Consider the following 14,896-nt stretch of genomic DNA (forward strand, 5'->3'; position numbering starts at 1 on the left):
AGTGCTGCTTCTCCATACTGGGTTCTGGTTCTGGTTCTGATTCTAGTCCTGGGAATGAAGTTATGTAAAATGTCTCACCTGCAGGATGATAGTAAACATTTAAAAAATGTCTTATTTATACAGAAAATGTTCACTGAGAAAAGAGAATTGTAACTTTAATGTGAGAAAATGTCTGCAACATCTGAAAATCTGATCTGGAAGAGGATGAGACATGAACACAACAGGAAATAATCTTTACAGTTATTTCACCAAACACTGTAAATGTTCTCTGTAATGCAGTATAAATATCAGTTACTGTATAATATCAATAATGATAAGCTATTATTATTATTATTATTATTATTATTATTATTATTATTATTATTATTATTATTATTATTATTATTATTATTATTTATTTATTTGTTTGTTTATTTGACAGTTCATACAAATGTATATTTGCAATAAAATATTTAGCTACACATCTCTGCAGTTTTATATTTTAATTTACCGAGAGCCAGAAATACTGAGACAAACTCACCAGTGATTCTATTGTAGGCAAAAACCTGAAGGTGGCGCTGTTGTGCTGCTTCTGATTCACATCGAGTGGAGACAGTATTCAGCTTCAAAGATGAATGTGAATCATGTTTAACTTTAGTAACATAACTTCAAAGCCATGAAGTAAATATAGAAACATTAATTATAAATAAGGACATTAACAGGGAGAATTAAAGGTGGAACTAAAAGCTGACTCAAGTTTCCACACGTATTATTATAGTGTAACACTGATGAGTAGAAAGATTGAAAATCATTTTTACGATATGAAATATTCTTGTTAAAATTTTCTCTATTAATGAGTTTAGAAAGTTCTGGTCTGGTTCGGATGATGTTCTGGTTCCATTCTGCTGTTCCAGTTCAGACCACCAGGGGGCGGTAAACGGACCAATCAGATGCTTTTTCAGTTCAGCACCGCGGACAGCGACGCAGCTCACCGGCCACTTTATTAGGCACACCCTGAAGTTAATGGCTTTTATTATTGTTTTTTATTTTTTTATTGGTCCTTTCAGAAAAATCCTGGTCAGAGAGAAGTTTGTTAGTTCAAATCACATCAATTTCACTCCCTACAGATAAAAAAAGACAGATTAAAAAGATAGTCTAAACTAAGCTTTCCTACCAACAAATAAAATTATAACAAAAGGTTAGATATGTTCTTTACAAAGTACTAAATCGGACCTTTGTGGCACGCAGTGAATCTTTTTCAAGATTTTTCAATAAAAATTATCGAGTGCATAATTTGACATGAGAGAATCAGAAAGTAAAGAAAAATTGAGTCATAAAACTGGTAATGAAATATCTGAAAAGAGGATTATAAATTCAGATGTAAAATGAAATTATTTGACCATCAGCATATCGTGACACCAGGGGGCGCTGTTCACCACGTAGACTGAAATATTGATGTTTAAATCTTCTGATGTCATCAGAAAATGTAAAGTTAAAGTATTTTATCCTCAAATACTTAAAAATGTTTATAGATATAAAAGGTCACATAAATGTCAAAAAACAGAATTTAACTGATCAACAGAAAGTTGATGAAGTTGCAGCCACAAACAGCAGAACCAGAACCAGAATGTTCTGGTGGAAGTGGATCAGAACCATCAGAACCATCAAGTTTCCACAATCAGGTCCAACAGAACCTCAGCCTGGTCCGGGTTCATGTTCAGGTCCAGGAGATCAGAGTCAATCTGGTTCTGAATGACAGGATGCAGAGAACCCAGATGGTTCTGATGAGACCCAGAAGGAGTCAGCAGAGGATCTGGGGGTTGCCATGGTAACAGGACCCTGAGGTCCGATGGAAACCAGTGCAGAGCTGGTCCTCAGAGACCAAACCAGTTAGAGGTTCAGCTGTGATGGAGACGTCCAGACTCCTCTGACGGGTTGAACCAACGAGACCGGATCAGAACCAACATGGCCGCCTGCTGCTGGTTCACAGGAACTAAACAACATGAATGTTTGTCTCAGTGGTTTGAGTTTCTGTCTCAGTGGTTTTGTTGCTGCTTTGTTTGTTCCTGTGAGCTGAAATCTTCCTGCTGCATCAAGAGAAAAACAGAAAAACTGATCAGAGTTTAGATTCAGCTGCTGGTGTTTCAATCTTTACTCTAATTATTATCATGTATTTGAGCCATTGAACAGCCTGATGTGATTCACTGATGGAGCTGATTGCTGAGCTGTGAGTTCAGCTCTGAGCTGTTTCTCTCTCAGATGAAGAACACAGGTGCTTCCTGAACCATTGTTTCAGTCGATGCTTGTAACTGTCATTGTGTTATTAAAGTGAGAAGCCACAGCTAACGGTGTGGAGGCTGCAGAGCACAAACCCACACAGCTGCAGGACGAGGCGAGAGCTGCTGCTGGTCTGATGACGATCAAACCCAGCATGAGATTAACGCTAATCTGATCCAACTGTCCAAACTGCTTTAACCTCATCCTGCTCAGCTGCATTCATCTGTAAAAATCTGTACTGTTTTTTTTATTTTATTCTGTTTATTGTTCTTTATTGTTGTCTCCAAATTCACAGCATTTTCTACATTTTCTTTATCAATGAATGATTTATGAATCTTCAGCTGGTCATTAATTAATGATCAGAGTTTTATTCAGAGACGCTGAGATTCAAAAGCAAATTTGATTGTTTTTATTTTAAATATAGAATAATAAAACTGACTTCAAATATTAAATCACAGCAATAAATTATATGATTGTATTAATTCAGACAGTCATGTATTTATTATTATTATTATTATTATTATTATTATTAAATGAAACAGGATGAGTTGAATCAAATTCTTTATTAATTAAATCTTATTTCATCAAATATATGGAATACAGAAAATCACCTTACATTCAAACTGATAAAGATAAAATATATTCTGATTTAATTTGAGTAAAGAGGTTCAGCTGGCAGAAGCAGAAAACATTCATAAACTGGGTAAAGAATAAAATAAAATAAATTCTTTGCAATAAAAACATTAAATGTAAACAAAGCAGAAATATGCAACATTTCAATAAATGGCGATGCCTCAAAAGATGAAGAGAACCTTCACATTCCTAAAATATTAATGATGTTTTTATCTCCTGTTGGATGAACAGTATAGAAATGCAGCATATAGAAGCGTTTTCATGTTTACGATCCAGTTTGAACAGAAAATCCTGAAGTTTTACATTCATGTCTGAAGCTGCAGGACAAACTGGGGACCATCAGTCGGCTCTGCTGGTTCCACAGACGCTGATCAGGGAGAGGCCACAGAAGTAGAGCAGACTCTTGGCGATGAGCAGCGAGTAGATGAGGAAGAGGAGCTGCTGGCTGAAGCCCAGAGACTCACCAGGGGGCGGAGGGCCGGCGGGGCGAGGGGCCACTGAGAGAAACACAAAATATCAGAATATCGGAATATTAGAACATCAGAATATCTGAATATCTGAATATCAGAATATCAGAATATCAGAACATTAGAACATCAGATCATCAGAACATCAGAATATCAGAACATTAGAACATCAGATCATCAGAATATCAGAATATCAGAACATCAGAATATCAGAACATTAGAACATCAGAACATCAGAATATCAGAACATCAGATCATCAGAACATCAGAATATCAGAACATTAGAACATCAGAACATTAGAACATCAGAACATCAGAATATCAGAACATCAGATCATCAGAATATCAGAATATCAGAACATCAGAATATCAGAACATTAGAACATCAGAACATCAGAATATCAGAACATCAGAACATCAGAACATCAGAATATCAGAATATCAGAACATCAGAATATCAGAATATCAGAACATCAGAATATCAGAATATCAGAACATCAGAATATCAGAATATCAGAACATCAGAATATCAGCTGCTGAAGGGAACCAGAGCTGCTTAATCGCTCTCTTACATTTACCTGAGTAACTTTAAAAATTGTATTTTCACTACGCTGTAATTTTTGCTTTTACTTGAGTAATTTTATTGTTAAGTATCTCTTCTGTTACTGGAGTAAAATTTATGGATTGATTGATAATTTGATCAGTTCCTCTGTACTTTTTACTAAATACTGTTTTACTTGAGACACTTTCTACTTTAACTTGAATAAATTTTCTGGCCTCTCCGCCTCTTCTGTCAGTACCTTACAACTGAATCCAACCGGATCTCTGAGTCTCTTTACCTTTTTGTGAGGGAGACTCTTTAGCGCCCCCTTCATGTTGGACGGAGCAGTGATACTCGTAAGTGTGCTGAGGATCCGGATCCACCATCCTGATGGAGGAGAAACGATCCGACTCTCTGATCTCCAGCTGCTCCGCTCCAGCAGGAAGAACCTCCTCCTTCCCGTCCTCCTTCTTCCTTTTCCAGGTGAACCGGATCACCGGCGGAAACATTCCTGAAGCGACGCATAGCAGCGGCTCCTTCCGGTCCGGCTGCAGACCGGAAACCGCGGAGTACAGGCTCACCTCAGGGTCCTTCCGCTTTCTGGCATCTGAAGAGTCTGTAGAGAAAAAAACATTTTAATAAACACCAAAACAAAACATATGAACATTCATCATCATAACAAAGGCAGGAATTTAACTGAGACATTGTTGGAAAGAAACAAAACAAGAAATGATCCAAAATAAATGTAACTAAATTCTTGAAGGATTTTCCAGCCAAAAGTTTCAGATGTGACGAAAAAACACAAATGGAACCGATAAATAAACTGTCTGCAACAAAAACTCATGATTTTTAATTATCTGTCACTGAAATCCTTAAAAATATATATTTATGTAAATAAAGGCTTCATAAAACTCCCAACAGCAACAATAAGATCCTTTTCATATGTGAATATATTGCATTCTAATAATAATAGGCATAATAATTATTGCTATTATTAGTGTGATAAAAAAAAAGGTTTTATTGTTGTTGCAAAATAAGTTTCAGAGATTTTAATTGTTAAAGTGACAAATTATTTTTGCTTAACCTGAACTGGATAAAAAAAAACTTCTACAAATAAAATAATTAATGTAATTAATGAAATATTTGATGTTCCAACATATAAAATATCAAAAATATATTTCAAATCAATATAAATATTTTCACAAGTTTTTTAAAATATATGTTTTAAATTTCAGAATAAATTGTTTGTTGTATTTTAATGTTACTTTTAATTTAAGCATGTCCATAATGTTGTTCAGTATAAATATTTAAGTGAAAATAAAAATAAAATGAAGATGTAAAAACACCAAATTACCAACATGAATAATTAATAAAATATGATTAATTTGTAACTTGAAGAATCTGGGCTGTAATATAAAGTGTTGAAATAAAGATATAAATAGGAACAAAAAATGAATTTAATAAGTGTGTATAAGTTCCACATGGACTTTGTTTTATTATGCAAGGAAATAATGGAAACTTAAATTTGATTTTTAAAGTTTTTTTTTTTTTTACAATTCACAAACTGCAGTAAATTTACAAGAATAAAATATCAAACTCTTTGGAAAAAACATAATTTAATTTAGGTTTAATCTCAGTTTTAAAGTTGATGCAGAATTTACCGATATATTTTTACATATTTTATAAGAATAAAGTTTACATGTTTAGTAATGAAAGGTGTAATTTTACATTTTGCAGAATTCTTGTGTAAATTAAACAGATTTAAACCAACTGCAGTTTTCTGCTCTGCTTTTATTTAAATTTAATTTTAACCTCAAATTTAAAAATTTTTTCTGTTCCAAATATTTTGAAAAGTAAATTCTAGCTATCTTTACATCATGCATGATTATGAGTCTAATAAAATGTTTTAGTCTTATTGTCAGCGTGCGGATCAGGGGTGTCCAACACGCGGCGCGGGGGCCGTCAGAATAATTCATTTGGTTTGATGCAGATTCACGTTTTAAGAAAATGAAAATGTTCTGGAGCAGGATTGACTGACTGAGGCCTTTTAAAAAGACGAGTAAAAACTTAAAATGAAACATTTAAAGCAAAACAAAGTATTAATATTCTACCAGCCATGATTTTACTTTTTCTTTATTTTAAACAGAACCACAGATTTTTACTGAGGATCCGGTTTGGGTCTGACCTTCTGTAAACATGGTGAAATAATGTAACCGGGAGAATAATCTGTTATTACTGTTGAAAAACAAAACAAAACAAAAACATATAGAACAAGATGAACAATCTAAAAAAATGTTTCAAATCACTTACAGATTAATTTTCTCCAGTAATCAAACTATTTCGCTTGTTTTATTAAAATGTGTGTTTTCTTGTGTAGGTGAAAATAATAATAATAATAATAATAATAATAATAATAATAATAATAATAATAATAATAATAATAATAATAATAATAATAATAATAATAATAATAATAATAGAGAATTTTAATTTAAACATTTTATTAAAACTTCAAACTTTGCAGACAATCAGACGAAGTTACGATTAATTAGACGTTTAACAGAAACACCTCAGATTTACTGAGAAGCAAATATGATATGATATGAATGTAAAACATGAATGAGGAATAATCCAGCATTTAAATCAGACCTTGGTAACTTCTTCAGATCACCTACATTTAATGTTTTACTCTTGTTAACTGAAAAACAGAAAAACTTTCCGTCGTTCTCAGACTTCAGGTTTCCTGGTTTCTGTGTTTTTTCCAGGAAACCGGCGGCTGAACAGAAACCAGAAAACAATAAACTTGATCAAACTTTTGTCTTTTTAATCAGGTTTCTGTTGCTTTGGAAGGAGGATCAGATTTTGGATCTGCTGAATTTCTCCTCACTGCAGATCATAAAACATTTCTGTCAGACCTGAAAACATTCAGAGCTCAAAATGCAGGATTTCTGCATCTCAGATTAATATTAAACTGTTTTTCTTACCTGTGACATAAAGCTTGGTTCCAGTCCCAAAGACGAGGTACTTGGACTCACTGGATCCTCCTGATCCTCCCACAGCGAAACCCTCTGATACAAAAACCTCAGAGTCTGCAGCGCGAGGAAGAAGCCAGTTTCTTTAGGGGTTGCGTGTTTGGGGGCTGGGTGTGGCCAAAGGTGATTTCCTCCAAACTTCAACATCTCAGGTAAAAATGTTTTCTAGCAGAAGTGAAGCTTTTCCGTGAAGTGGAGCAGATAGAAACGTTTAGAGAACAAAGTTTAAAAGATACAATCAAAAGTCACTTTTTAACAAACTCCCATCATTTCTAGATTCTCTTACTTTCCACATGGTTGTGGTTTCTCTGGCCTCCTGACTCGTGGCATCTGGTTTTAGATCAAATGAATTTTATCGTTTTGCATCAACATTATTTTGGTTTTAACTTCTTACCAAGTAATGTTCTAGTTTCTATCACAAATATCTTAAGACACTTTAACTGAGACAAAACTAACAAAGACGTTTATGGAGCTTTTCAGCAAGTTACAGGAACCTGTCTGAAGTAAATACTCCCTTAACATTCCTGAAAAAGTCCCGGCTCCACTGACAGATTATTTCACTTCATGTGAAAAAATGTTTTAAGTTATGAGACTGTTAGAAAAAGTTCTGTAAATATTTAACGTTTTGCTTCAGAAGGTGATTCACCAAAACCAACTTCAGAGGAAAAACATCACAAAGTTTCAGAAAAATGTCTCACTGGTCTCCACCTGGATCTGTAGAGGTCCAGGTGAGGGAGTGATTGATAAATGATCGAAGATATTGATTTGTCAAACTGCTTAGCATCTTAAAGTCAGCTCCATCAGACTAGCGGCAGCAGCAAGTAGCAAACACCTGCTGGAGATGTGAGTCTGCAGAGCTCATCAAAGTACGATGTTCCTACGAATGGTTGCTAATGGCATCATGGAGAAGTACTGCTGATGGAGCGCCAGAAAGAGTCGGAGCTTCTTAAAGAGACAGACGCCAGTTTCATCATGTGAAGTTAAATTTATTTCAATCTGTAGAAACTCACACAGAGAGAGAAACAGCAGTTACAGTTTTACTGGACTGGTAATTTGGTGCTTGGACACCAGCGAGCTGAGAATCGCAGTGAACTTGGTGATCAGCTCGAGCGAAGCTCAGGGTAGTGTTCCCCCAGGCCCGGACACTGGTGGTGGAGCGGGACTGGAGAGAGGAGCCTTGAGGGGACCTGGAGGTCAGTGGTGGAGACGGGTGGATGAAGCACGGCTGAAGCGGGAGGATCTGACGTTGCTTTGTCTTTGAAGGAGCTGCTGCAGTGTGATTGGACGAGGTGGAGCGGTGGCGCGTCCTGGTTGGCCAAGCGGAGGCAATTTGTGATGCCGATTGAAGGAAAAGTCTCCCAGCTTGAATTTAAGCCTTTAGCCTTCATTTCTATTTAGATGTTTTTTGTCTGATTCCTGCCGAATAAACAAAACATAAGATACAAAATCCATAACAATCACACAAATAACAAGAGCCTGATATTTGGCACCATTTCATGTGTTGATTTGTTTGAGCAGAAATATTTTAAATGTGTTGAATAATTAGTTAATTCTTTACTTTTGAATGATTATCACTTTCCATGTTGTTTATGAGTCGGTGCACCGGCTGAACCTGCTGTGGTTCACTTCCTGGTTCACTTCCTGTCTGCCCCTCTGCAGGTTTTTGTTCAGGCAGGTCGGATCGTTTGTCACTGTGGGAACCAGACATCCAGCAGACGCAGTAATATGAGCCACTATGCTCCACTTTAGCTGTTTTGATCTTCAGACTACAGATGTTTTCTACACTGAAAGCCGTGAAATCATTTTTCTGAGGATGACCGTACCGATCACTAGGAAATCCACTGGTCAGATCGATGCGTAGAATCACCCTGAGTGGATCTCTGTCTGTGGTTTGGTACCAGTAAACCTGGTTTTTATCACAGCCGTTTGAGGCTGAACATGTAAAAGAAACGGAGTTACCAGCGTTAGCAACAAGGGATAGCTGGTCCTGAACCAGCTGTGTTGCCATGGCAGCCAGCGCTGTAGAGACACAGACAGACAGGTGAAGGTTAGTGTGACAGTGTTTGTTCCAGGTGGGCTTTGTTGGCTCCTGATTGGTGGAAACACTCACCTGAACCCAGCCAGCACAGAGCAGCAGCTGGGAGGAAAAGCATTGTGTGCAGTGGAGTTTCCTCTGGTGAACCTGGGGAGAAGTGGAGCTCTGATGCAGCTGAGGCCAAACAAGGACGAGCTGAGAGATCAGACCAGGGCCACGTGGTTTCTAGCAGAGGAACCAGAGCTCCCATCAGCCCCTGCTCTGGACGCGTCTCAGAGCTTCATGTGGTTCAGGTTTACAGCTCCTCGTTCTGTCAGTGTCTCCATCAAACAGTGACATCATGACAGGTAAACATAAACATTAACACTTTCAGAAAAGTATCTTTGGTCCACAAAGAACCGATACTTCCATCTATTGAGCCATGACACTTTGGATGCTGCAGTCTGTCACTGTTTTCTTCCCCTAAATTTTACAGATTGTTTTTACAGTGTATTTTCACATTGCGTGAATGAATCAGTCGGACTCTCTGGTCCAGAACTCAACTGGTTCCAGTCTGACATGAAGAACTGGGTTTGTTTGTTTCAATGGGAAACTTCTCAACGAAGAGGTCAGAGGTCAATCCTAGGGCCATTTTATTTAATATCTATATGCTTATAACAGGAAAAAAGATTAGTTACCATGACGACGCAGATGATACACAGCTCTACATTATGATGTCACCAGGTGACCTTTGAACCCAACAAGCACTGAACAGAAACTTAGAACAATAAATGTGTGGATGAGACGAAACGTTCTTCAGCTGAACAGAAACAAAGTTTCATCTTTGGACCGATCTAGAGTTATAGATCTAGAGTCATAGATCTAGAGTTATAGATATAGAGTTATAGATATAGAGTTATAGATCTATAGTTATAGATGTAGAGTTATAGATCTAGAGTTATAGATCTAGAGTCATAGATCTAGAGTTATAGATATAGAGTTATAGATATAGAGTTATAGATATATAGTTATAGATCTAGAGTTATAGATGTAGAGTAATAGATCTAGAGTTACAGATATAGAGTTATAGATGTAGAGTAATAGATCTAGAGTTATAGATATAGAGTTATAGATGTAGAGTAATAGATCTAGAGTTATAGATCTAGAGTTATAGATATAGAGTTATAGATGTAGAGTAATAGATCTAGAGTTACAGATATAGAGTTATAGATGTAGAGTAATAGATCTAGAGTTATAGATCTAGAGTTATAGATGTAGAGTAATAGATCTAGAGTTATAGATCTAGATTCAATGCACAGCTTCAGTTATGACACCTGGAAACCAGCTTATAAACTGCCAGTTATATAATGGTTGAACCTGCTGTGGTTCACTTCCTGGTTCACTTCCTGGTTCACTTCCTGTCTGCCCCTCTGCAGGTTTTTGTTCAGGCAGGTCGGATCGTTTCTCACTGTGGGAACCAGACATCCAGCAGGCGCAGTAATATGAGCCACTATGCTCCACTTTAACTCCATCGGTAAACAAAATGCAGCCGTTTCCTTCACTTGAAGCCTTGAAATCATCTCGCTGAGGATGATTAAAACGATTATAAACTTCTCCTTTGACCAGATCGATGCGTAGAATCGCTCTGAGCGGATCTCTCTCTGTGGTTTGGTACCAGTAAACCTGGTTTTTATCACAGCCGTTTGTTCCTGAGCACTTTAAAAGCACAGAGACTTTGGGACCAGCTTTAGCAACAAGGGATAGCTGGTCCTGAACCAGCTGCGTTGCCATGGCAGCCAGCGCTGTAGAGACACAGACAGACAGGTGAAGGTTAGTGTGACAGTGTTTGTTCCAGGTGGGCTTTGTTGGCTCCTGATTGGTGGAAACACTCACCTGAACCCAGCCAGCACAGAGCAGCAGCTGGGAGGAAAAGCATTGTGTGCAGTGGAGTTTCCTCTGGTGAACCTGGGGAGAAGTGGAGCTCTGATGCAGCTGAGGCCAAACAAGGACGAGCTGAGAGATCAGACCAGGGCCACGTGGTTTCTAGCAGAGGAACCAGAGCTCCCATCAGCCCCTGCTCTGGACGCGTCACAGAGCTTCATGTGGTTCAGGTTTAAAGCTCGTCGTTCTGTCAGTGTCTCCATCAAACAGTGACATCATGACAGGTTTGTCCAGAAACATGTAAACAGTCGTATGTTTCAGGAAGTGGGTCGCTGCGATGGCGCAGGTGAAGCCAGTGACCTTTGGACGGAGACCTCAGTCCTCCATGCGGCCGTCTGAGTCCCGCCTGTTGACCTTTGCCTCATCTCTTCCTCGTCTCACAGCCGCCTCTCCTGACCGATCTCTGTCAGATAAAGGCCACTAGAACTGAGAAATGTTAAAAAATAAAAGTGGGAGTCCATATTGACTAACCTAGACCCCGTAGTTTCATCGATTCATTCATTTACTTCATCTGCTGGGGAGAGAAGGTGGAGCAACGGTCACTTTATAAAGACATGAATGTTAATGATTAATGAGTTAATCTTTACTAATCATTAGCATTAAACATAATATTACCAATTAGGTTTTTCTAAAATAAATCAAGCATTTATTTGTGATTTGAGAGGCTAAAGGGAAAACAAAGACACACTGAACAACATGCACTCAGACTTAAGGCTTATAACGACGTATTAACCCGACATGCATGAGTTTAAACTGCAAGATGACGGCAGAGGAACTGGACTGAGACCTGAAATTCACCAAACTGTGTAGAAAAGTCCCAGAGAGAATCTAACCTCTAGATCTGAGACAATTCAGTTTATCACATCACCTGAACTTCATCACTCTATCCTCTTCCTCCATGAATCTTCTTCACATCACTTTTCTGATCTCAAGCACCTAAAGCACCAAAACCCAAACATCTGGTTTCCAGATTGAACTGTTTCTGTAAACGAGTCTTATTGCAATGTTCTGATTATTAAACGAGCCAAATAACAAATCCCTGTTATATTAAACATTTATACCAACTGGTTAGGAAATGATGGTTACTGTATCATCACTGGACATCCTGACCTCTGACCTTTTCCTCTGTCTCCACTGATCACACTGCCCCGTTCTGCTGTATGTTCCCACAGGTCTCCTCCTTGTGTGTGTAAATAATCATCACATGTTTCTATGGATGAAATGATCAGGAGGGAGGAAACATTTCTGAGTCCCACCAACCATCTGAGGTTCTCCTGTTGGAAACACTGATCATGTCACCTGGAGCTGCTGAAATTAGCCAAACTGGTTTCTATTTTAATAAACACATCAGATTTATTTGTTAAAACTCAGAGAAATCATGAGTCTAATATTTAGATGTGATAAGTGAATAGTTTTATTTGAGGTGTTTTGGGATTCTCTGTGGTTTTCTTGTCTCTCTGCCTCGGTTGAACATCTGCTCTGCTCAGACGGTTTTTGCTCGGCTGTCAGGCCTGATTCTGCGCTGTGGGATCCGGTTTTATGGCAGACGCAGTAATAAGTGGCTGAATGCTCTGCTGCAGCGCCGCTGATCACCAGCTCAACGCCGCCGTCTTTCCTCATCGCTGTAAACGAGCCTCTGAGAGGGTGATCAAAGGTGGAAGTGCGTTTTTCACCACTTCGATCAATTCGAAGAATCGGAACCAGATGTTCTGCTGCAGTTTTTTTCTGGTACCAGTAAATAAAATTGGAGTCACACATTTCAAAACCAGAACAACGAATAGCAACGGTTTCCCCAGCGTTCCTGGTCAGAGTCAGATCGTCCTGAACCAGCTGTGTTGCCATGGCAGCCAGCGCTGTAGAGACACAGACAGACAGGTGAAGGTTAGTGTGACAGTGTTTGTTCCAGGTGGGCTTTGTTGGCTCCTGATTGGTGGAAACACTCACCTGAACCCAGCCAGCACAGAGCAGCAGCTGGGAGGAAAAGCATTGTGTGCAGTGGAGTTTCCTCTGGTGAACCTGGGGAGAAGTGGAGCTCTGATGCAGCTGAGGCCAAACAAGGACGAGCTGAGAGATCAGACCAGGGCCACGTGGTTTCTAGCAGAGGAACCAGAGCTCCCATCAGCCCCTGCTCTGGACGCATCACAGAGCTTCATGTGGTTCAGGTTTAAAGCTCGTCAATCTGTCAGTGTCTCCATCAAACAGTGACATCATGACAGGTAAACATAAACATTAACACTTTCAGAAAAGTATCTTTGGTCCACAAAGAACCGATACTTCCATCTATTGAGCCTTGACACTTTGGATGCTGCAGTCTGTCACTGTTTTCTTCCCCTAAATTTTACAGATTGTTTTTACAGTGTATTTTCACATTGCAGTGCAGGACATTGGTGACATTAAAACTAGAAATAATCACCTTCTATAGAAGGTATAACTTAGTGCATTTATAATCAGATATTTATGTATCTGAATCGTTGAAGGATAATTAGGTTGTTTTGATGTTTGATTAATATTCTGGTTCCTTAGTGTCTTTTTTATTTTACTTTTTATTTTGAATTTTGACATGTAGTTTAACACATCAGGCTCAACAGACACATGATACCTAAAATACAGATCAGCTCAATTCAAGCCCAAATAAGACAAAACCATCTGCCACCACGTCACTTAAACTGGCTCTGATAAACATCAGATCACCATCAGCAAAACCACCATGACTTCATCACCCAGCATAACATTAATGTTATGTTCCTGACAGAAACATGGTTGGATGATAATGAATCATATGTTTCCTATTCTCTTTTTAAGTGAGAATAGAAAACATAAAACACGACCTGCAATGAATTTACCAGCTATGCTGAGACATCCACACTAAACCCGATGCTACACACAAACATAACACCTGCTGGAAAAATGACCCAGTTTGATCTACTGAACTAAAAAAGACTAGAAGAAATTATAAATCAATGAATCCCCAGGTCCTGCTGTCTTCACATCCGACCCACAAAGTTCTGCCTCTCATCAATGATCTGATCCAGATAATAAACTCATCAGGTGTTTTTCCATCAGGCTTTAAAACCAGCAGTTATCAAACCACTGATAAAAGACAATCTGGACAAATCAGGACGACAGGCTGACCTCTGACCTCTGACCTCTCATTCATCAGCAACATTACTGAAAAACGTCAACAGTTAAATAACTTACTAACTATAACCAACCACTTTGATGTCTTTCAGTCTGGTTTCCATGGTGACCATAGTACTGAGACTGGCCTAGTCAAAGTGTTCAATGACATCCAGAGGTCAGACTGCTGGTTCTGGTTCTGTTGGACCTCAGTGTGGATCATGACATTTTACTGAAATGATATGAATCAGTCGGACTCTCTGGTCCAGAACTCAACTGGTTCCAGTCTGACATGAAGAACTGGGTTTGTTTGTTTCAATGGGAAACTTCTCAACGAAGAGGTCAGAGGTCAATCCTAGGCCATTTTATTTAATATCTATATGCTTATAACAGGAAAAAAGATTAGTTACCATGACGACGCAGATGATACACAGCTCTACATTATGATGTCACCAGGTGACCTTTGAACCCAACAAGCACTGAACAGAAACTTAGAACAATAAATGTGTGGATGAGACGAAACGTTCTTCAGCTGAACAGAAACAAAACTGAAGTCATCTTTGGACCGATCTAGAGTTATAGATCTAGAGTTATAGATCTAGAGTTATAGATCTGGAGTTATAGATCTAGACTTATAGATGTAGAGTTATAGATCTAGAGTTATAGATGTAGAGTTATAGATCTAGAGTAGTAGATATAGAGTTATAGATCTAGAGTTATAGATCTAGATTCAATGCACAGCTTCAGTTATGACACCTGGAAACCAGCTTATAAACTGCCAGTTATATAATGGTTGAACCTGCTGTGGTTCACTTCCTGGTTCACTTCCTGGTTCACTTCCTGTCTGCCCCTCTGCAGGTTTTTGCTCAGGCAGGTCGGATCGTTTGTCACTGTG

General features: G+C 38.3%; 1 protein-coding gene across 1 annotated transcript; it reads right to left on the minus strand.

Moving 5' to 3' along the window:
- Positions 1–2,800: 2,800 nt before the first annotated feature.
- On the minus strand, positions 2,801–11,261 carry LOC148154498 (uncharacterized). Its single transcript, XM_088014530.1, has 5 exons — positions 10,837–11,261; positions 10,422–10,745; positions 6,882–6,947; positions 4,196–4,504; positions 2,801–3,386 (listed from the first exon to the last, which is right to left on the minus strand). Exons 1-5 carry the CDS (start codon positions 11,009–11,011, stop codon positions 3,229–3,231), a joined length of 1,032 nt encoding a protein of 343 aa, XP_087870656.1. The 5' UTR covers positions 11,012–11,261; the 3' UTR covers positions 2,801–3,228.
- Positions 11,262–14,896: the final 3,635 nt, after the last annotated feature.

Source organism: Poecilia mexicana, unplaced genomic scaffold, assembly GCF_051168715.1.
Source record: "Poecilia mexicana isolate PSO_F unplaced genomic scaffold, ASM5116871v1 scaffold_17, whole genome shotgun sequence".
Lineage (NCBI taxonomy): Eukaryota > Metazoa > Chordata > Actinopteri > Cyprinodontiformes > Poeciliidae > Poecilia > Poecilia mexicana.

What these genes read in the sequence shown, in the direction of transcription:
- LOC148154498 (XM_088014530.1), bottom strand. Translation starts at nt 11,011, where the DNA reads ATGGGAGCTCTGGTTCCTCTGCTAGAAACCACGTGGCCCTGGTCTGAT. An exon ending in TCTGTGCTGGCTGGGTTCAG is followed by an intron (nt 10,746 to 10,836) that starts GTGAGTGTTTCC and finishes GTGTCTCTACAG; the next exon opens with CGCTGGCTGCCATGGCAACG. An exon ending in CTGCGCCTGCTGGATGTCTG is followed by an intron (nt 6,948 to 10,421) that starts GTTCCCACAGTG and finishes TCGCTGTGGGAG; the next exon opens with GATCAGGAGGATCCAGTGAG.